We start from the raw sequence: 22,200 nt of genomic DNA on the forward strand, positions 1-22,200 counted from the left end.
CCCTGGAACAGGAGCGGCTGCATTAACTTGTTGACAGGTCATGGCTGCCAGAGGTGGCAATTTCAGGTCCAGAAAGTAAAAATCCAGACCATGATTTACTTTCAACCAACCAGTTGAGCATAAAGAGTCACAGTCACAGAGTACTCAACTGGTTGGTTGAAACAAAATCTTGGTCTGAATTTTTAATTTCTGGACCTGAAATTGCCACCTCTGATGACTGCTGAGCCAATGACTAATTCTGTGTGTTGCAACACACAATATGTTACTGTTTTTATTTGCTGTTTTCAAAATAGCCACATGAGGGCAACAAATCCATATAATAAAGAAATGTCTTGTAACTAGAGGTAAAAAATAATATTTTACTCTAGTGATATCTCCTCAAACTATAGGTAAAATAGCTTAATATAAGCTGTTGGACTTGCCTTATATGCACTTCGCATTAAGATTCTTTATTAATTTATCTGTTTCTGCTATCTTTTTACATCAAAGTTTAAACTAATTTCAGGCCAAAAGAAGACATAAACCCCATGATTCTACTTCACAAACATGTAAACTCAAATGCTACATGGTTATAAACTGAAATATTATGTACTTGCATGTTTCCCCTCACAATACACAAGGAGCACACTCTGATCTGAAATGGTCTGTTTTGTGCATTCTAAGCTGAAGAAAAATAAACTGGGTTACTTTGAATTTTGTGACTGCTATCAGACATTGATATGTATCTATTGTATTCAACAGCCAATGTCAAATTAAGCTAAAAATTGAATTGCTTAACCTAGTGGTTTTTGCTTCTACGGTAATTAGTACTGTATTTCTGCGTAGTATTTCTGTAGTGAGATAAAGTATGTACTAAATGATTCCTGGGATGAAAGTGACAACCAATCAGAGGACTGTGATAACAGAACCACTCTGCGACAAAAGTATCAAAAACAATAGTTATGCTATTTCTGTTAATGCAGTTAATACAACTCACTAGTGATGGGACATACTGTATAATACAGAGAATTCTGAGCTTGCCTTGTTAAAGTGAAGCCCAGTGACTCGAAGCTGGGAGTCGGAGCTTGGTTCATTTATGCAATATCCTGTGACCAATGACATTCAATTCATCCTGAGGTGTCAGAGGTTTCGGATCTGTCGGCTTTTCGAACCTTTTATAAAAGCAAGATGAAACCTTTGGGCATCGTGGGGTTCTTTTGCAGCTAGAGAGACTGATGGCTATACAGTTTGCATTACATACACCACCTTTTGATTCATTATGGAAAGTGGCTCTGGAAATGGCAAGAGGCAATCCTCAAATATTTCCAAATAGTTTGAGCAAATCGCTGTGCTACTGGTTTTTGTTAAAAGCGTATAATACTCCCAGATCGTCACATCTTATCTTACGCTCCTCGTACTGCGAAGGGTATGCGCATGACATCACAGCAGGTGGAAGTCACTGTACTCACACCCTCTGAGTAGCAAAAAAGACTGAGGGGCAGCGATAGCGTTCGATTTGAATGCCGCAAAAAACATGTAAAATGGGAAAGAGCTGTAGTGCGATTGATTGCCAAAAACTAATGCTGATGTCTCCCAATAAGCTGAATGAATATCGAAATGGCAAAATACAAAATTATTTATTATGATTATTATTTATTATTATTATTATTATTATTATTACTATTAGTATCTTTCCTTGTTCAATTCTTGCCTGCCACAGGGGAGGCTGGGTTTCCATTCCCTTGTTGTAAATCGCTTTTAATAAAAGCATCTGCAAAATGAATAAATGTAAAAGATTATATCCATATTATTTATCATTATTGTATTGGCCAGGTGTGCCTTACTCCAAGCATCTGTCATAAGGCAATAACACATCCTCAATGTGCTAAATATCTTCATTGCCCCCGTGAGACTGTCAAGCTACAACACAAGGAGGATTTTTTCTCCCCCCAGTGCACCATCTCCCCAGTTTAAAAACTCCCCTCTAAACTCCAAGTGAAAATGGTCACACACATTGCAGCACCTCATTGGCAACAGGTTATCGACAATTAAAGAGTTTGTCCCAGATCCATCACAGTATTCTATTGTAAATACATATATTTAGTAGAGACACATTTTTTCAGTTCCGATCCGATTCCGATCCGATTCCGCTACACAACTGCCGATACCGATACAGATTACGATCCAAGAGCTCTTTTTATTTTGTTATACTTTATATATTAATTTTTTTTAAGTTAGTAAATACAGATGGAAAAAATATGACAAAAAAATATTTAATTAGGCTACTACAAACATACATAACGTACTGTTCCACCTTGTTTGTTTTAAACATTTTTGAGGCATTTGCAGTTCAATATGAATATCTTCAAAGCAAGTATACACAAGTGGCGAATGCTTAAAAATTTTCAGTTTTTCCCTCATTGACGTCAGCGCAGTTACACTTTTGTTGCGATGGCAGCCCCTCTTGTATCACAAGCTGCAGCGAGTTCGCAAAACAGTTCAATTAAGTTAGCGACTCCCAAATCATCCATTGCTTTGTTTTGTCTCGCATTTGCGTGAGCTTTGTTAAATGAGATAGTCCATTAAACGTTATTCCCACCTCAAAACTTTATTTTACAAAGATTGCAAATCGCTGTGCTACTGGTTTTTGTTAAAAGCGTATAATACTCCCAGATCGTCACATCTTATCTTACGCTCCTCGTACTGCGAAGGGTATGCGCATGACATCACAGCAGGTGGAAGTCACTGTACTCACACCCTCTGAGTAGCAAAAAAGACTGAGGGGCAGCGATAGCGTTCGATTTGAATGCCGCAAAAAACATGTAAAATGGGAAAGAGCTGTAGTGCGATTGATTGCCAAAAACTAAATAAGTATGTATAGGACATGGATCGGTCACGCATGGCCGATACCCGATCCGGGGTTCTGTCAAAATGAGCTACTTTGTCGAGTTATCCTACCGTAGTGTTAATCGATAGCCCTAACCCTAACTTTTACCCTAACCCTAAACCCCAAACCCCTTAAAACCCTTACCCTAACCCAAACCCCTAAAACCTAACCCTAATCCCAAGACGGTGGAACTGCACATGCGCAAAAAGGCTCGATAGTACGTCTCGATAGGTAGTTCAACTCGTCAGAACACCGGCAAATAGGTCTGGATCGGCGCTGATACCGATCCAAATATCAGTACATCTCTAATATTTAGCATAACACTATCAGACCCTGCAGTCATACCAGCCACATTATTCATTTGATGCAAATGGATATAGAGTGGTACCTCAGTTCTGGAACTCATTAGAACTCGAATTTCTTAAAAGTCGAACCAACCAGATCGAAAAAAAATTACCTAGAGCTCGATCTGAATCTCAGAAGTCAAACCCTGAACGCCGACGTAAGATAACTTGCAGGCGCAGGGAAATGAGTCTCACGGCACGTCTCTCAGCAGAAAAAAAGGGTAACGCTTCAGTCTCAGTCTCGCATTCGCTGTGATAGCATCGTGCATGTTTACACTAGCTGAATACATATATTTAGACAGTAAAAATACATTTAGACAATGATAGACAGTAACAGTGAATATTATTATATAATACAATATATTTAAAAATAAAGATTTCTTATGCATTATTTTAATATTAATAATAAACCATTAATACATTTAATTATAATAATATTGTCATGCCCAGCGGGGACGGAACGGAGACAAAGGCGCAGATGTCAGTGTTACACTCGCGGTCCGACAAACAGGCAGGCAGGAAGCCAGGGATCAGGAACACGGGGTTTAATTAAAGCACAACACAAAGCACGCAACGATACAACATCAATGACCGGACTGGGGATACTAACACAGACGTGGACTAAATACAATGAACTAATGACAACAATCAGAAACAGCTGTAAAACACTGGGATTACACATGAGGTTAACATGAGGTGGCACACGTTAGGGTCGGACGGAGCGGGGCGTGACAGTCAGGGTATCGGGCAATATGGGGTTTAATTACAGGTAAGGCAGGCAAAATGCAGACGGACAATACAATGACCGGACTGGGGAAACAAACTGAAACGCAGACGAAATACAGAGGGCTAATGAAAACAACCAGACACAGCTGATCACACGGGGTTAACGAGGGGGTGTGGCACACAGAAGGAGCGTTCGGGGCAGGACAAATTGTTTTTTTTAACTTTACACTTTGTTTGGATACATTTATTTTCTTACTTTACAAATTACTGTTTTGATAAATGTGCTTAGATGTCTTTAGTACAGTATATGCTGTTCTTGTTTTATCCGGTGTTTAAATGCTAAAAAAAAACATATTTAGGTGTAATTTTTTTGGGGCCGGGAACCAATTAATTGGTTTTCCATTATTTCTTATGGGGAAAATTCGATCAGATCTCAAACTTTTTAGGATTAGATCCGGAGTTCTGAACGGGTTAAGTTTGAGTTCTGAGGTACCACTGTACTTCATTCTTAGATTGTTCAAAGTGTTGCCGAACCCCACTAGGGGTCTCTCTATGATTGAGAAAAAGGTTTGAAGACAAGTTCTGGCACTTTATGGGGAACGCCGGAAAGCTTCATGAAGCTTCATCGGCCCATCACTACAACTCACTGAAGTCATAGCCCAGCTGTGCAGATTATCTCAAATAAAAATTCAGAATAAAAGATTATCACAAACTGTAGAACTGTATCCCAAATGGAATCAACCGTCTTTTCATGAAAAGCCACCATGCATTAACATTTAAGAATTACAGAAATGTTGCAAAAATCTTCCACTTACTTTCTTGTGCACTATAAATTACATAAGCATACATAAAAGAAAATTTTTTAATGTTTTTGTGCCACTTTTTTGTTTCACATGAAAAATTCCAGACATAATATATACATAAAAAGCATAAAACTGGGAAGACTGCAGACATGACTAACTGCCAGCATTGATGCTATCTGAGATAAGAGATAAGACAGAGGAAACTGAAAAGGACCAAGGTATTCTAGAGTCAAACAGACTCTTGTCTTTGTAGCATACCTGAAACATTTTTTGCTGATTGTGAGATTGTCAGCAGCTAGACTCATGTGACAGAGAAGTAATGAGGCTGAAGAATTATACCAGCAGTTACCAAGTTACAGCATTCATACTAAAAAGCATCATGAGCCCATCAAAAGCGTGATTCTGATAGTAAAGTACGATAAATATCTTTAATAAAATATAAAAAATATATGAATGTTGACACACACGCACACACATACACACACGTTGGTGTACCTATCTAAATGGGGACCTTCCATTCCATGGGAAAAACTGTAATCCCAACAAAGACAACCTTAAACACTACTCAGCCCCTAACCTTAACCAATCAAAATACAAGACTTTAAACATTTTTAGTTTTTTAACTGTAGTCATACGTTTTTATTACATTGAGGTTATCCTTGGGGGGAAAATACCATTTTGGGAGGTAAAATGGCCAATATAAAAAATCAGATATGCGAGTACCTCAACATCTCCTTATATAGCTGCTCTCCATAATAACTACAAGTACGATAACTATTCTTATTCTATGCTTTGTTTGTTGACATTTGTTCTGTGAAAGTCAGTACTGCAACTTCATGGAAATACCTAAGAAATTTCTTTGCACATGTGTAGTCCACATGCCCTGATGCACATAAATGTCTGCTGAACATAAAAATCTGCTAACCACAGTGCCAGCAAGGTTTACATGTCCCAGCATGCCCCGCATGTAATTGTAAATAACCCATGTATTGTTGTTGTTATGATTATAGCTGCATTCCCTATTGTTGCACATTAGCTTGCTCATGTCTTATATGTACCCTCGCGTGTCTCTAGTGTCTTGTAAATTACTCACCCTGTGTGTACCTGACGGTCCGGCATCTGACCTCATTGCGTTTCTGCAAGTTTGGTAGAGGGTTCGGCAGTTGTTGGGTGCCTGTTACAATCCTAAAGTGGACTATAATAAAGAGCGTTTTCTGCCCCAGCAAGCAAGTTTCCTCGTCCTTCACTGCTTTTGTGATGCCTTGGTCTGCCCAGTGCTACGATATTCTTATTCTATGCTTTTCTTGTTGACATTTGTTCTGTGAAAGTCAGTACTGCAGCTTACTGGATATACCTAATCAGTTTCCTTGCACATGCGCAGTTGACGTGTTCCGATGCACATAAATGTCTGCTGAACATAAAAATCTGCTAATCAATAGCAAGAACGGAAAGAATGTGATTGTGCTCTTAGCAAGAGTGTTCTTGCTAACTTGTGTCCCAAGAATGAACTTGGAATGCAATGAATGAATGCAATCATGTCTATTATTTCAGTAGTTGTGTCTTTAGCTCTAGTGCTGCTAACTTTGAATACTGATAAAGTTTTAATATGGGCTGGCAGTATTGGCATATGAACTGATATATTACACATCTCCACAGATTGTTAGTATCTTCATAAAGACAATGCATAATGCAAAATAATAATAAATAGAAAAATAAATTTCTCAAGAATGGTAAAAGAAATTCATAATCTTGATTCTGAACAAAAAAAAACTGTGATTCATATTTTACTGAAAATCAGATAGCCCTACTTCTTTTATGTTTCTGTTGCAGACATAACAAGGCAAAAAAATGTAACAGTAGCCAAATATCAAACAGATCTAAATGGCATTGGTATGCCCAGTGCGTACAGACGTACACCTGGAGGGGCCCATGAATCTCTACCTAATCTGGAAAAATAGCTGTATATGTTTGTGTTGGGGTCTGTATGTGAGTGTCAGTATTTACTACAAAGCTCACTGTAACTTCATTTACAAGTGAATAAATGTCTATTTTAAAGAGCACCTTTGTGGCCCTAGCACTTATATTTGTATAGCAATATTGTGTAATGCCAGACAAAAGCTTATTACGACAGATGTCATTTTAAGACATACACATTAAAGAAGTAGTATGTGAAACATATCATCCAGATATACAAACAAATATAGCACTGTATACAAATCTTAGAACAGCCAAAAAGTGTTATCAGTAATACTAACAAATATCACTAATATTTTGCCATCTGAGCATGCTCAAACTTCTTGTTTATACAGTAGAGGTATACTTGTGTTCTGCTATGTAGGGATTCAAGACAGGGATTCATGATGGGCCCTTTTTACTATTGAAAATTGTATCCCTCTACCCACAAAAAAATCTTAACCTTATTTTATCTGATTTTATAGGGCGGGAAATTTAGCCCAGTGCCAGATGCTAATAATGTAACATATACTGTGATTTCAGTGTAACTAAATTTAACAAATCCAACCCAAGTCTTTGATCTATAATATCTAAGGATGCTAAAGGATTTATTCACCAGTAAAACCCAGCAGGATTACCATCTCAGTACTTGAGCTCCATAATCTCTGTGAAATTCCAGCCCTAGATGGATAAGATCAGGTTTGATTATGATGTTGTCACTGTAAGGTGTGGGCACGAATAGCATTACCCGGGTTCCCTTGGCTGGGAAACATGGACACTGATGGCAGTCGTGTCCTCCACACAGCTCCGGGGTCTTCCCCTGAAAAATGACAGAAGTTGTTTTGAACACAATCTGAAACACTCCTTCAACACAATTGTCTGATACAGTCATCTTGTACTTGAATGTATTTCCAGCCACTTATTATTCTAATCTGCTTGTACCTTGCATTGCTGTCTAACTCTGCTACCCAGCAGGCCACAAGATAAGGACATTGTGGCCTAGAGGTGTGCGTGTGTCTGTGCTTCTGCACGTGCATGCACATGCAGCCCAGGAGATCAACAGGAATGTAAATATCGATTGAAAAACAAGCATCAAGATTAAACGGAATTTGCTTTTGGCAGACAGAACAATATGGTACACAAGAGAGCTATCTATTGTCTATCTGATTAAAAAGCCATACTGAAATTCTCAGGCAATCTCATGGCCTAAGAGCATACCATTTCCATCACATCAGAATATTATATACGAAATCTGTTCAGATTTTTCAGTTGTTTATGTAGAGGTGTTTGAACATAAAATACATAACAGATCCAATACAGTTCAAACATCCAATAAAATTAAGCTCAGTTATTGACATTTACTATAAGATGGATAATAAAATATTAAGTAATCCCTCACGTTGAAATCAACTGTCAGTTACATGTCTGACTATCCTGACATGATCCCTACTAATCTACAGTTACATTAAATGGTGCCTATTTTTTTCTAAAAGTACATTTGAAGTATCACTGGCAAGTCACACTAGGTGATTTTCATATCACATTTTGAATACTGAACTGCTTTCATAACAAATTTAAATGTTTGGTAACTCTTTACATTACCTGTTCCTACATAATACATCCATAAGCAGTATGTAAGTATACCCATACTTTAACAGCTTTATACATTATACAATTATATGAATAGAATGTTTGTTATTATCATATAACATTTGTTATTAATGTATATTAAAGCTGTTAAGGTATGTTAGGTTGTTAGGGTATATTTATATACTGCTTATGAATGTTCTATGATTGCATTATGAATGCATTATGAAGGTGCATTCCATGTGCTATGAATGCATTATAGAGTTAATGTAAAGCGTTACCAAATGTTTTCATATGCAGGGTTGAGGAAGCTACATTTAAATGGTAGCTTGGCAGGCTACAAGCTGCTTATGATTAAAAGTAGCTGAGCTACATAAAAGCTACTATTTCAATATAGCAGTTAGCTATACTGCAAGCTACAGAGAAAAAGTAGATAACTACATTGAAGCTATATCCGCCTATCTGAACTGGAGTGGCTCGCCTTTTGGTTCCCCCATCTCTCCACCTGAATCGGACCTATCGAACACGTCAGTAACCCTTTATGTGAACATGATTGAGGTTAGGCTGCTGAAGAACTCTGTAACATAACATAGAAAGGTTCATTTAAAGTAGACATCCACACCCAAGGGAAGGACGCAGGCACCTCCCGGTACCTCCAGCCCTTACCCCTGGCTCAAACCCATAAAGGAGCTTGAACCGGGAGGGGGGGGGGGAGCTTGGATGGACCTCTACCTCTACCAAGCTTACCCCAGGAAAGGACCCAGGCACCTCTCGGTACCTCCAGCCCTTACCTTGTCTCTAACCTTAAGACCCTAACCCCAAATCCTGGCCAGAGAAGGATTCAGCCAAGCCCCTGCTACCTCCCTAGGCCTATTGGACCTTGAGTTCAAGCTAAGGTTGCCACTTTGGCCTATACTTAGGGTATTAGGAATGATACCCCTTTCAAACGGTGAGATGGAACCATCTGGTCCATTGAATGGGAATCTGGCAATCTTGTCCACCAAACCCAAATTGACCGGTTGATATTCTCGGAATTAAGTCATCCAGCTGCCTGGTCAACTAACTGGAAATCTGGCCATCTGGTCCAATTAAGCATGTGAGATTCCAGGAATTAAGTCATCCGGCTGCCTAGTCAACCACAGCACTTCGGTGTATGCCCTGGCTGCCTCTCTTGTTGGCCACATGGCCCACCGTGAAATAGGTTCCAGCAGGGTGTGCCTGCCCCCACCTGGCCACCTGGTCCACCGTGGACTGCCAACCCTGGGGTGGGCTGGCCCTGCAGCCCGATCCACTGACAAAGTTTTGGAAGGATGGATGACAACACCCCCACCTAGAAGCAGGTCGTCTGCGAGTGATTTTTCCTCTGGCAGGACTACTATTGCAACAACACATTATCAGTAGGGTAAAACTAAACTGTCTTATGATGGTCTAAACCCAGCTTATGTTCCATATTAGTGGGTGAAAAATCCAGCACTTGGAGAATTCTACTTCACAATCATAGGAAGAGCTGTCATTGAAGGATCAAAAAGCAACATCGCTATGAACGCTTGGCTGCCACAAGCCAGTTATCCCTGTGGTAACTTTTTTGATACCTCCTGTTTAAAACCCAAAAAGCCAGAAGGATTGTGAGGCCCCACTTTCACGGTCTGTATTCATACTGAATATCAATATAAAATGAGCTTATGCCCTTCTCCACAGGAGGTATCTGTCCTCCCTGAGCTCACCTTCGGACACCTGCATTAGCACTTGACAGGTGTACCACCCCAGTCAAACTCTCCACCTGCCACTGTCACCGGACCAGGTCACACACCGGCACCTTGACTCCAGAAGTGAGAGCCCTCTCCGGGCTCACCTCCCTGCCTACCCGGGTAAGTGCAGAAACGTTAAGAGTAGTGGTATTTCACCAGTGACTAAGGCCTCCCACTCTTCTCTTCACAGTGTCAGACTACAGTCAAGCGCAACAGGGTCTTCTTTCCTCACTGATTCTGCCAAGCCCATTCCCTTGGTTGTGGTTTCACTAGATAGTAGGTAGGGACAGTGGGAATCTCGTTAATTGATTCATGTGCATCACTAATTAGATGACGAGGCATTTGACTATTCTTTCATAAAATATTCCAAGTTAACTGGCCTGTCCAGTGTCATTCAGTGATGCCACACATGATCGCATCGTGACTAATAATGCCAATGTCCTTAGCAGATAGTAATCATTACAAAGTCCATTATTTCCCACAATATCCACTCACAGTGGCACATCTGTGCAAGGCATCAGAGGGTCCAGAGTAGCAAAGGCCCACCTGTCATTTTCAGCCCAAACCCTGGGTAGAGCTATAGGGGGTTGGGCCTAGCCTGTCTGACAAGCAAAAGATGCTATTATCAGGAACCAACCTCATTTTTTCAACCCGAGGGGAGACAGGACATCTAACTAGGTCCATAAAGAGGGTAGGACCTAACTCTGGGTTTCCAGGTTACTCCTGGTCACATACCTTTTGCTGCAGCCACAGAACACTCTGAGGACATTCAGGGAGAATAGCATAGTTCTGAGACTGACCAGTTCAGCAGATTGCCTTGACCTGGTCTTGCCCAGCCCCAGTATGGACAGGATTTCATAGTTGAATGCAGGCTATTTGCCCCTGGACCACCACTACAAAACCAAGGAACATGACCTGCTCCACCCCCATCAACTGCGAGATTTGAGATTGTGAGATCTGAGATTTCAGCGGTCTATAGTGATGGATTTTTTTCTGTCAATGCTTGATCCAAAGAGTCAAGGTCGTACTCAAATCTCACTGTCACATCGATGACCAAAGCACGATTGCCCCTAACCACTATAATGTCCAGCTTCCTCAGGTCACCACTCTCCTCCCTGAGGTGTGGCTCCTCATGGTCTTACCATATGTAGTGCCTGGCCTTGACTACAAGTAAGGTGCATACCTCATTGTGCCTAGCAATCCTGGCTCCCTCAGCCACTGGGCATTGCCTCAAGATATGTGAGCACGACTCCAACAGATGGCAACCACAGCAGGTACTCAGACCTCCTGGGATCCCTCTGGTAAGGAACTCCCTTGTAGGGTACACACTCGCCCTGAGTTTAAAGGCTGCAATAAAATGGTGTTCAGAAAATCCATTGGATTTTGGATTTTGAGGAAGGTCAGATTCCTGACCAGTCTCTCCCACGACTCACTGACATCCACCACAGTGTTTCCCCTACCATTATATTAGGGGGGCGCCCTGCATTTTACAATTCTCCTCTGCTCTCTGTATCACGCATGGCGGTTCCGCTCCGATGCGCGCGCACACACAGGTGAGCACACTCTCACCAGTGGACAGAGAGCACATGTCGGAAAATATGTCACGTCAACCACCTGAAAAGCAGACAAAAATGAACAGGATTATAAGTACGTTTCACAATGGGATTTTCTGCTTTAACTATCACTATTTGAAGCTATCATTTTTAAAGACTAACAGGGCTGAACGATTTATCGATTTCAAATCAAAATTGCGACTTAGGACATACATTATACAGCAGGGTTTAAAACTGTTGTGAGAATAGTTTTCCAAATTCATGCCGTGCTTCTTCTGAAGAAGAAGCGGCCCGAGACAACGGAATACACACCCACAAACAGCAAACACTTGAAGTCCAAGGAAAATGTTGCATTCGCGGTGCGGAAAAAATACTGATTCCGCTACTGAGCTGTAAGTGAATTGCCTTCCTATTTCATATCCCGAGATTGTTTCAGAAAGGTCCTATCATCAATAAAACTAGCAACCTCCTTTTAACCACCAGCAATGACATACTTCAGCGTATCACACATTTTGTTTTTGTTAATGGGCAACTGCATTAGCATGACCCATCAAAACAACAATGAGTGCGTTTGAATTCATGCAGCCTATTACAGTGCTGGCTTAAAGCAATGCATTTTGGTCCTGACGCAATGTATCATGGTTAGATTTTTCTCTCCAAAACGTCACGACGCATCACCATGTCACATGTTACAAAAACCTTGCGAGAGCAGGATGTGCAGCACCTCTCAGCCGGCTGCACAAACTGGAACCGCCTTCATGACAACACAACTTTGCCCTTGGCTGAAGATTTTAGTCACACGCATGACATTTGTATCCCAGGCAGTTCCGATGCGTTATCTGCTATTTCTCCCGAAAAGCACGTAAAGCAGTGAGAACTGGTTTTCAGGTAATTTACCTGGTAAAATAAAGTTTAAATAGATGACACAAACGCTCTAATAGTACATGTAAGTTGGTTGTTTATTTATTGTTAGTTACTGTAATGTTGCGCTGCTTTATTTTTTTAATTGTCCAGTCTGTGAAGAAGGCATTCAAGTAAGAATTGCATTGTACTCTGTACATGACAATGTACAGAGTACGCTGTTTAGGGAGATGGTGGTCACACCACTAGCGGGGAGGAGGGAGAATGAAGAGCAGAGAGGTCGAGAGAGCTGGGTAACCGTAGGTCGTAGACGCAGGAAAAGGCGTACACATGTTACAGAGGCGGCATCACCTGAGGTGACTGTGTCTAACAGGTTTCAGGTGCTTCCAGCTTTAGAGGGCTGTTCTGCAGGATAAATTTATAGAAGTCGCCAATAAGCTTAGAAGCAGAACGTCCATGGTAGTATTCTCTGAAATACTCCCCGTGCCACGCACAAGTCAGGCTAAGTTAGCTGAGATAAGGAGATTAAATGCGTGGCTAAAAGGATGGTGTAGAGGGGTTTAGGTTTATGGGGCACTGGAGGACCTTCTGGAACAGGTGGGACCTGTTCAAGCCGGATGGGTTGCATCTGAACCGGAGGGGAACCAGTGTACTGGGAAGGCGTATTTGTAGAGTAGTTGAGGAATGTTTAAACTAGGGACTGGGGGGCAGGGAGATTAGTTAAGTATGTAAGTGGGGGGAAACGGAAAGCCCCAAAAAATCATATTATAAGTGGGCACCGTAATAGGCCTACCCTTTGTTGTCTGTATTTAAACACCAGGAGTATTAGGAATAAAATTCATGATTTAGAGGCTTTTATCTCATCGGACTCTTATGATATTATAGGAATAACTGAAACGTGGTTGAGAGAAAAGGATGGACAAGAATATAATATGGATGGTTACACGTTGTTCCGTAAAGACAGTATAGGTAAGAAGGGAGGTGGTGTTGCAGTATATGTAAAGGAAAACTTGCAGGCAAGGGAGCTTACTGATAGAAGTAAAACTACGGAAGCTATATGGGTAAAATTAGATGCTAAAAACTAAAATAGCCTAATTGTCGGTGTTTGTTACAGAGCACCTAATGTAGCTGCCGAGGAAAGCAGATTGTTATACAGTGATATTAGGATTATGAGCAATAAAAATGATGTGGTAGTTATGGGTGATTTTAATCTACCGGGGATGCAGTGGGACATTGTTGCTGGCTCTTCTGAAAATGAACTGGAGATGGTGGAAATAGTACAGGATTGTTTTTTTACTCAGTTTGTTAACACCCCTACCAGGGGAGATGCCATTCTTGATCTTGTTTTCTCTAATAACCAGGACAGGATTGGTAAATTAGACGTTTTAGAACCACTTGACAGTAGCAATCATAACATGGTTAAATTTGAGGTTAAGTTTAGTGCCCGAAGAGCAAAGTCCAAATCAAAAATATATAATGTTAGGAAGGCTAACTTCAATTGTATGAGATTAAAACTAGAAACTGTGAACTGGATGGAGTTAAATAACAAAACTGTTGAAGAGGCATGGGAATTTTTTAAAAGCACATTATTGCAAGTGCAAGAGGACTTCATACCTGTTTCCAACAAGAATAAATCTAGGGAAATAAAGTATAAAGTAAAGTATAAAGTAAGGAGGAAAAGGGCTTTGTTCCAGAAATGGAAAATAACTGATGATGACAGAATAAAGCAAGAGTATCTAAATCTACAGGCTGAGTTAAAAAATTACATTAGATGAGCTAAAAGGAATGTCGAATGGAAGATTGCATTGGAGGCTAAGGATGACGTTAAAAGTTTCTTCCAGTATTTGAATTCTAAAAGAGCTCTAAAAGCTGAAATTGCTAATCTGCAGGATTGTAAGGGTCTTATAATTGAAAACGACATTGATATAGTAAATGTGTTCAATTATAGTTTTGCATGGGTATTCACTGTTGAGGACACTAGTAACTTACCAGTTCTTATTACTAATCCAGCATCGTCTATAACTAATATATATATAACTGAAGCTGATGTTTTGCAAAGCCTAGCTAAGCTCAAAATAAATAAATCACAGGGCCCTGATGGCATCTTACCTATAGTGTTAAAAGAGATGAGGGATATTATTTGCCGACCCTTAACTTTACTGTTTCAAAAATCCTTATCTGAAGGTGTGGTACCTTCTGATTGGAAGCATGCCAACATGACGCCCATTTTCAAAAAAGGGGATAGAAGTAATTTGTCAAACTATAGGCCAATCGGTCTAACTTGTATAACTGATAAAGTTATGGAGACTATAATCAAAGAGAAAATGGTAGATTACCTGGACTCAAATAACATTTTGAGGAATAGCCAGAATGGGTTTAGGAGAGGTAGTTCCTGTTTAACAAATCTGTTGGAGTTTTTTGAGGAAGCTACTCAGGAAGTTGATGATAAGAAGGCTTATGATGTCATCTACTTAGATTTCCAAAAGGCTTTTGATGTTGTCCCCCACAAGAGGCTCTTATTTAAACTCAAAGCGACAGGTATTTTAGGAACTGTAGCGACCTGGATTGATAACTGGTTAACAGATAGGAAGCAGCGCGTAGTTATAAGAGGCACAATGTCACAATGGCCCTGCGTTCATAGTGGGGTACCGCAGGGTTCAATTTTAGGACCACTATTGTTCCTAATTTACATAAATGATATAGACACCAATATATACAGTAAACTGGTGAAATTTGCAGATGGCACCAAGGTGGGTGGTGTAGCAGATACTGAACTAGCGGCTCAGCAGCTACAGCGGGATCTTGATTTAAGTAGTGACTGGGCCAATACCTGGCAGATGAAATTTAACATAGACAAATGTAAGGTACTCCATGTAGGGAGCAGAAATATAAAGTACAGGTATTTTATGGGACCTACTGAAATAAAGGTAGCTGATTATGAGAAAGACCTTGGTGTGTATGTTGATGCTTCCATGTCTCATTCTCGCCAGTGCGGGGAAGCAATAAAAAAGGCCAATAGGATGTTGGGGTATAGCTCCAGGTGTGTGGAGTTTAAGTCAAGGGAGGTAATGCTAAGATTATACAATTCCTTGGTGAGACCTCACCTAGAATATTGTGTGCAGGTTTGGTCACCATATCTTAAAAAGGACATTGCGGCCTTAGAAAAGGTGCAGCGTAGGGCCACAAGAATGATTCCTGGTCTTAGAGGAATGTCATACGAGGAAAGGTTAGTTGAGCTAAAGCTGTTCAGTCTCAAGCAAAGGAGACTGAGACATGATCCAGGTCTATAAGATTCTAACAGGTTTAGATGCTGTTCAACCGAATAGTTACTTCAGCATTAGTTCAAATACAAGAACTCGTGGCCATAGATCGAAATTAGCGAGAGAACATTTCAAACTGGATTTAAGGAAGCACTTCTTTACACAGCGTGTAGTCAGAGTATGGAATAGTCTTCCTGATAACGTAGTGCAAGCTGAATCCTTGGGTTCCTTTAAATCAGAGCTAGATAAGATTTTAACAACTCTGAGCTATTAGTTAAGTTCTCCCCAAGCGAGCTCGATGGGCCGAATGGCCTCCTTTCGTTTGTATAGTTTTTATGTTCTTAATGAAAACTTTGAATCCTTGAAATAAAAGTATTTGATCTTTTTCCTAGCAGCTATCTTTTTACACAGGGCCACTATACACAATAGTTTATTTTTTTTCACTGCTAACAGTTTGGATCAGAAGTTGATTATTGTAAAAGAAGTAATGTGCATGCAGGTGATATTTGTGTAGATTTATCTACACTCTTCTGGCAGTGCTGCCATTGCAGTCAGATCTCACAGACTACGAGGAGCAGAAGTTGTCCGACTTGGCTGCAGTCAGTTTATACTCCACCGCTGCAGCCGCCGGCAGATCTCGCTCCACATCACATCAGCTGCAGACAGACCTAAGCCCAAATCGAACGCACCCAATATGACAGTCGGTAATCCTCACAGCAGTGCAGTCTGTGACCCCCAGAAAAGCTGTAAAACCCATAATACAGCCGTGTTTATGTCATATGTTTTTGAGCTCATTGATTTAAGTATTGATTTCCATAGATTAATCTTGTGAAATTAATCTTAATCCCACAACAGTAATAAAAGCCTCTCCTTAACATAAATACTAAAAGAACAGAGTTTGCAACCTTGAACACATATTTTTTTTGTTTTCTCTGAATTGATTTGTATAAAAAAATAACCTTATACAGTTGTTAAAAAGCGGAAACTTTGACCAACATGAAATCACCAATAAACTATGTCTATTCGACATTTTATAAAATGCATACTATGCTTAATGATTTCAGATCAGCCACTCCATTATGAACATTGCGGCTTTTTGGTTGAGAGTGTTAGATTTGCTGCTGTTAACACTAATAACACATTAACACCAACAAAAAGGCTGCATATGTAACTCCTAATTCTACTGAACCAAAAAAACAGGGGTAGGGTACAGGGTCTTGTAATGTCTTTATGCCGTTTGAGTTCAGTCTCTGGGGTTTTGGAAAGAAATCTGATGTGGACATGATATGTCTTACTTCAAAGCCTTTTTTATATAATAGTTCCATCGGCAAGTCAGTTCAACATAAAATCCCAATACATGTAAACCAAAAACATAATCTTATATTATTTCAATAATTAAGTCCATACAAAAAACATTTTGCTCGTTCGATAAGACAAAAAAAAAATATTCTTCACTGGGTACCCAAATACTAAAAAATATAATATAAAATTTGAAAAAAAACTGCCCAGCTCCTCCTTACTGTCCCTTCCGAGAAGGATGAAAAAAAATATAATACAAGGAACCCCCAAATATCGCGGAAGATGCGTTCCAGACCCATCAGCGATAGGTGAAAATCCGTGATATAGAAAGACCATATAAATAAACATTTTTTTTATATAGTTTACGCCTTAAAGTACCCCTCCCACACGCTTTAAACACATGTAAACCTATTATCCACATGTATGTGGATGTTGGGCTAAGGATATGAGTAACATAATATATATATATATATATATATGTGTGTGTGTGTGTATACACATCTCTCTCTGTATACGTAATGGAATATGTAAAAATAAGAACATTTTAATAATGGCGAGCGACGTCGCTTTCCTTCCTGAAGTATATCCAGGAGTTTTACCTTCTCCTGAATGGTCAAGGTCTTCCTCTGGCGCTTAGGCTCACTAGTACCAGAAGGCTTAGAAGATGCAGGACGCTTGGGAGCCATTGTAGGGCTTAAAACAAAACGAAATCAATCGGACCACAAGCAAGGTATGTGATATGCAGAGAACTGTGACGCGTCGGGGAAAAATCCGCAAAATAGCAGAGGCGTGATAGCTGAACCGCGATATAGTGGGGGATCACTGTAATGGAAGTTGGCACTTTTTATGCTTCTTCAGCGGGAAGGGAGATGCGAAATGGCAGCATGGTCGCTTTGCCGGCGGCTCGTCCTGGCAAGGAAGGCAGATTTTGGTAGCAAGAAAGAAGTTTAGGCGCCAGCTCAGCTTTTCACCCAGCTCACTACCTCCGCAGAGCGTAATGATGCAGAGCATACGTTGCTCTGAGCTGCCACGATATTACCAAAAATATGCCTCATTCACTTAAAACATACAAGTGCAATTGCCGGGTAAGCTCAAAAAAATTATATAACTAAACAAAAGGGCAAAAATTGCTTAAACAAAATTAAAGTACACACATAGAGTTACATAATGAAATAATAGAATGTGTGTATATATACACATACACACATGTTCCACTAAAGACAGAAACTTAAAAAAAATAAAATAAAAAATTGTCAAATATCATGTAGGTTACACATACACCGAAGTGGTCCTTGCTTGTTTATTGGCGTGGGAAAAGGCGGTTCTAGTTTTATTAGGGGCCAAGCTGTTTGCTGCAAGATCGCTATTGTTTTTGTTTTTGCTGCAATTGTTTTCATTATTACTGTAACTTAACACACCACATATTTAAATTCTCATCCTTGCATTAGAATATAGACCAGTAAATATTTTGACAGTATCTCATGTGGTAATGCTGCGTCATGTTTTAAATTTATTACACACTGAATATTGAACTGATGCTTGACTTCTAAAAAATTATATCGCAAATCAAATCGTAATCGCAATGTCTGTCAGAAAAAATCACAATTAGATATTTTCCCCAAATCGTTTAGCCCTACCTAATAGTTAATGTATTTGCAGGTCAAGAGAAACATCCACAATAGGCTGCAAGGGGCCATCTTTTAGCCTGCATGCGGATCTCAATAATTGGGCAGGACGTTTCTGACTTTCAAGAGGCTCTAGAAATATTCTTCCAGAAACCCAGAAGGATACACTGCAGCGACATAAGCTGCACACTTTGTGGATAATGGTCATAAAAAGAAATGTTCTGATGTTTAGTTCAGTTGTTATATTGACTGCTGTCATTAAAAGAAACACATGAACACCATGAATCCTGTCGGTGTCTGTCTGCCCCCCCCAAGCTGTAAACCTAGGGGAAACACTGCACCAGATAATCAGTGAAAGCCAAGGTTGTAAAGTGGGCCAAACCCACCCTGTATTTGCATCCAAGGATATCCAGTGCTTGGATGAGGGGATCTAGCACTACACTGAAAAGCAATGGTGACTAAAGATCATCTTGCTTCACACCCACTTTCATCTCAGTCGATGCAATGCAACCCCCATTGATCTCGACTTCTGTTGAGCAGATGAGCCAAGGTTGCAACCTTGAACACATATTTTTTTTGAAAGCCAAGGTTGTAAAGTGGGCCAAACCCACCCTGTATTTGCATCCAAGGATATCCAGTGCTTGGATGAGGGGATCTAGCACTACACTGAAAAGCAATGGTGACTAAAGATCATCTTGCTTCACACCCACTTTCATCTCAGTCGATGCAATGCAACCCCCATTGATCTCGACTTCTGTTGAGCAGATGAGCCTTAAGATCAATAAACCTGGAAATCAGCCAGTTGAAGACTGTCCTCTCTCCAATCGGGTCCTTCTCGGCAATCACTCATTTGTGATCCAGTCAGGACCCGAGGTGGTTGCGTTCTTGACCTGGCAGATGCTATTGACAACCTTTTGGGGGGAGGTCAGTCATCTAAGATGTTTGTTTATCTGCTATTCCAGAGGAAGTGAACCCGCCCAGCCCAGTTAAAGTACCCCTACTTTCCCACTTTCCTTTGAAGTTCACATGAACCTCATTCAGTCGTCTACCCAGGGCCTTGCCACCTCTCCATAATACCCCACCGCTGCATTATGCAGTGCCCCCAACACTCCTGTAATAAGGGTGCTGCAATGGCACTCCAAACTTGGTCTCCAGCCTCTACAAGGCCTCCACCTTGAACCAGTAACTAGGAAGGAGCCTGCGCTGAGAGTCAGTATTGGCCTTCCCAATTTGGCCCGCATTCCGAACCTCATGGTGCACATGCCGTTTATGCTGGGAGAGCCCTATCTGAGCAGCCCACTGTTGGTCACATGCACACAAACAGCATGCTAGAACTCTCATCTTCCTGTCTGCTCTTGCACTTACGTACATGGCAGGATATCAAGTGGCTATTAGGGCTAACCCATGCACCATAACAGTGAAAGGTCAATGATGGGCAGCATGGTACTTTACTGCCTTGAGAATGCTTCCCAACCCCCTCATTGCACACCCTGCACACAATCTTTCAATCAGGAAACACAACAACAACAGACTCCAGTATGCCTTCCCTTGGGAATGAGACCTCCTCAATCCCCTCTCCATGAAGGTCCATCCTGTCCACACTGCCCTCAGGGGGTCTCTCCGGCACAGAGGACTTAATGACCCAAGCAGTATCCTCTTCATCTGACTTATCCACTGTCAGATGCTCCTTCCATCCAGACCTGTAGAAGGTCAGCGGTTCCCACAAAAGGAAATGGGTGCTGTCATCGTGGTCGCACCTCTCCTCCAACCAGCAGGCAGAGCCTCTGGCAGAGGGGCCATCCACCACTCTGACATGATCATTTGAGTACCAACAGAGCACCAGCGGAACTGGTTGGAGGGGAGGGAGGACTGAGCAGGATCAGGCCACCCACCTCGCGTGGACAGCGCACGGCACACGAGGGCAGTGGGCGGTGAGATGCGACTTCTCCAGCCGCAGCATGCTCCCAGCCTCGCTTTGCACACCAGCCTGATTGACTCAGCCCTTAGAGCCAATCTATATCCAAAAGTCACAGAACTGACTTGCTGCCTTCCCTTATCAGCTTTGATCTAACATGCCAGAGACTGTTCACTTTGGAGACCAGAGGTGGACATTTCAGGTCCAGAAAGTAAAAATCCAAACCAGGATTTTGTTTCAGCCAACCAGCTGAGTACTATATGGCTGTGAATCTTTATACTCAGCAGGTTGGTTGAAACAAAATCCTGGTCTGGATTTTTACTTTCCGGACCTGAAATGTCCACCTCTGTTGGAGACCTGCTGCAGATATACTGTACACTCACCTAAAGGATTATTAGGAACACCATACTAATATGTTGTTTGACCCCCTTTCGCCTTCAGAACTGCCTTAATTCTACGTGGCATTGATTCAACAAGGTGCTGAAAGCATTCTTTAGAAATGTTGGCCCATATTGATAGGATAGCATCTTGCAATTGATGGAGATTTGTGGGATGCACATCCAGGGCACGAAGCTCCCGTTCCACCACATCCCAAAGATGCTCTATTGGGTTGAGATCTGGTGGCTGTGGGGGCCATTGTAGTACAGTGAACTCATTGTCATGTTCAAGAAACCAATTTGAAATGATTCGAGCTTTGTGATAAGGTGCATTATCCTGCTGGAAGTAGCCATCAGAGGATGGGTACATGGTGGTCATAAAGGGATGGACATGGTCAGAAACAATGCTCAGGTAGGCTGTGGCATTTAAACGATGCCCAATTGGCACTAAGGGGCCTAAAGTGTGCCAAGAAAACATCCCCCACACCATTACACCACGACCACCAGCCTGCACAGTGATAACAAGGCAAGATGGATCCATGTTCTCATTCTGTTTACGCCAAATTCTGACTCTACCATTTGAATGTCTCAACAGAAATCAAGACTCATCAGACCAGGCAACATTTTTCCAGTCTTCAACTGTCCAATTTTGGTGAGCTCGTGCAAATTGTAGCCTCTTTTTCCTATTTGTAGTGGAGATGAGTGGTACCCGGTGGGGTCTTCTGCTGTTGTAGCCCATCCGCCTCAAGGTTGTGCGTGTTGTGGCTTCACAAATGCTTTGCTGCATACCTCGGTTGTAACGAGTGGTTATTTCAGTCAAAGTTGCTCTTCTATCAGCTTGAATCAGTCGGCCCATTCTCCTCTGACCTCTAGCATCAACAAGGCATTTTCGCCCACAGGACTGCCGCATACTGGATGTTTTTCCCTTTGCACACCATTCTTTGTAAACCCTAGAAATGGTTGTGCGTGAAAATCCCAGTAACTGAGCAGATTGTGAAATACTCAGACCGGCCCGGCTGGCACCAACAACCATGCCACACTCAAAATTGCTTAAATCACCTTTCTTTCCCATTCTGACATTCAGTTTGGAGTGAATTTGGCTGAACTTATCAAAAGTGGCCCTCTAGGCGGCTTGTATTCCATTCCCGATCACCAAGCCAGCGAGCTGGGCTTCTAACCCATTTAAAGCAAGTTAATAAAAAAAAAAAATCTGAAACATGATGTTAAAGGAAATATGAAAATCTATTTTTTAACCATGTAATATCAAACCACAAAAAGGTTTC

General features: G+C 41.1%; 1 protein-coding gene across 4 annotated transcripts in view; it reads right to left on the bottom strand.

Moving 5' to 3' along the window:
* col4a4 (collagen, type IV, alpha 4) overlaps positions 1–22,200 on the bottom strand; it is a 113,764-nt gene that overhangs the window by 78,254 nt on the left and 13,310 nt on the right. For all 4 annotated transcript variants that reach the window (XM_072701759.1, XM_072701758.1, XM_072701756.1 and 1 more), the window contains exon 4: positions 7,441–7,512. In XM_072701759.1, the coding sequence (XP_072557860.1) occupies positions 7,441–7,512 (72 nt within the window). The remainder of the gene's footprint in view (positions 1–7,440; positions 7,513–22,200) is intronic.

This window comes from Paramormyrops kingsleyae, chromosome 17 (assembly GCF_048594095.1).
Source record: "Paramormyrops kingsleyae isolate MSU_618 chromosome 17, PKINGS_0.4, whole genome shotgun sequence".
Classification (NCBI taxonomy): Eukaryota; Metazoa; Chordata; class Actinopteri; order Osteoglossiformes; family Mormyridae; genus Paramormyrops; species Paramormyrops kingsleyae.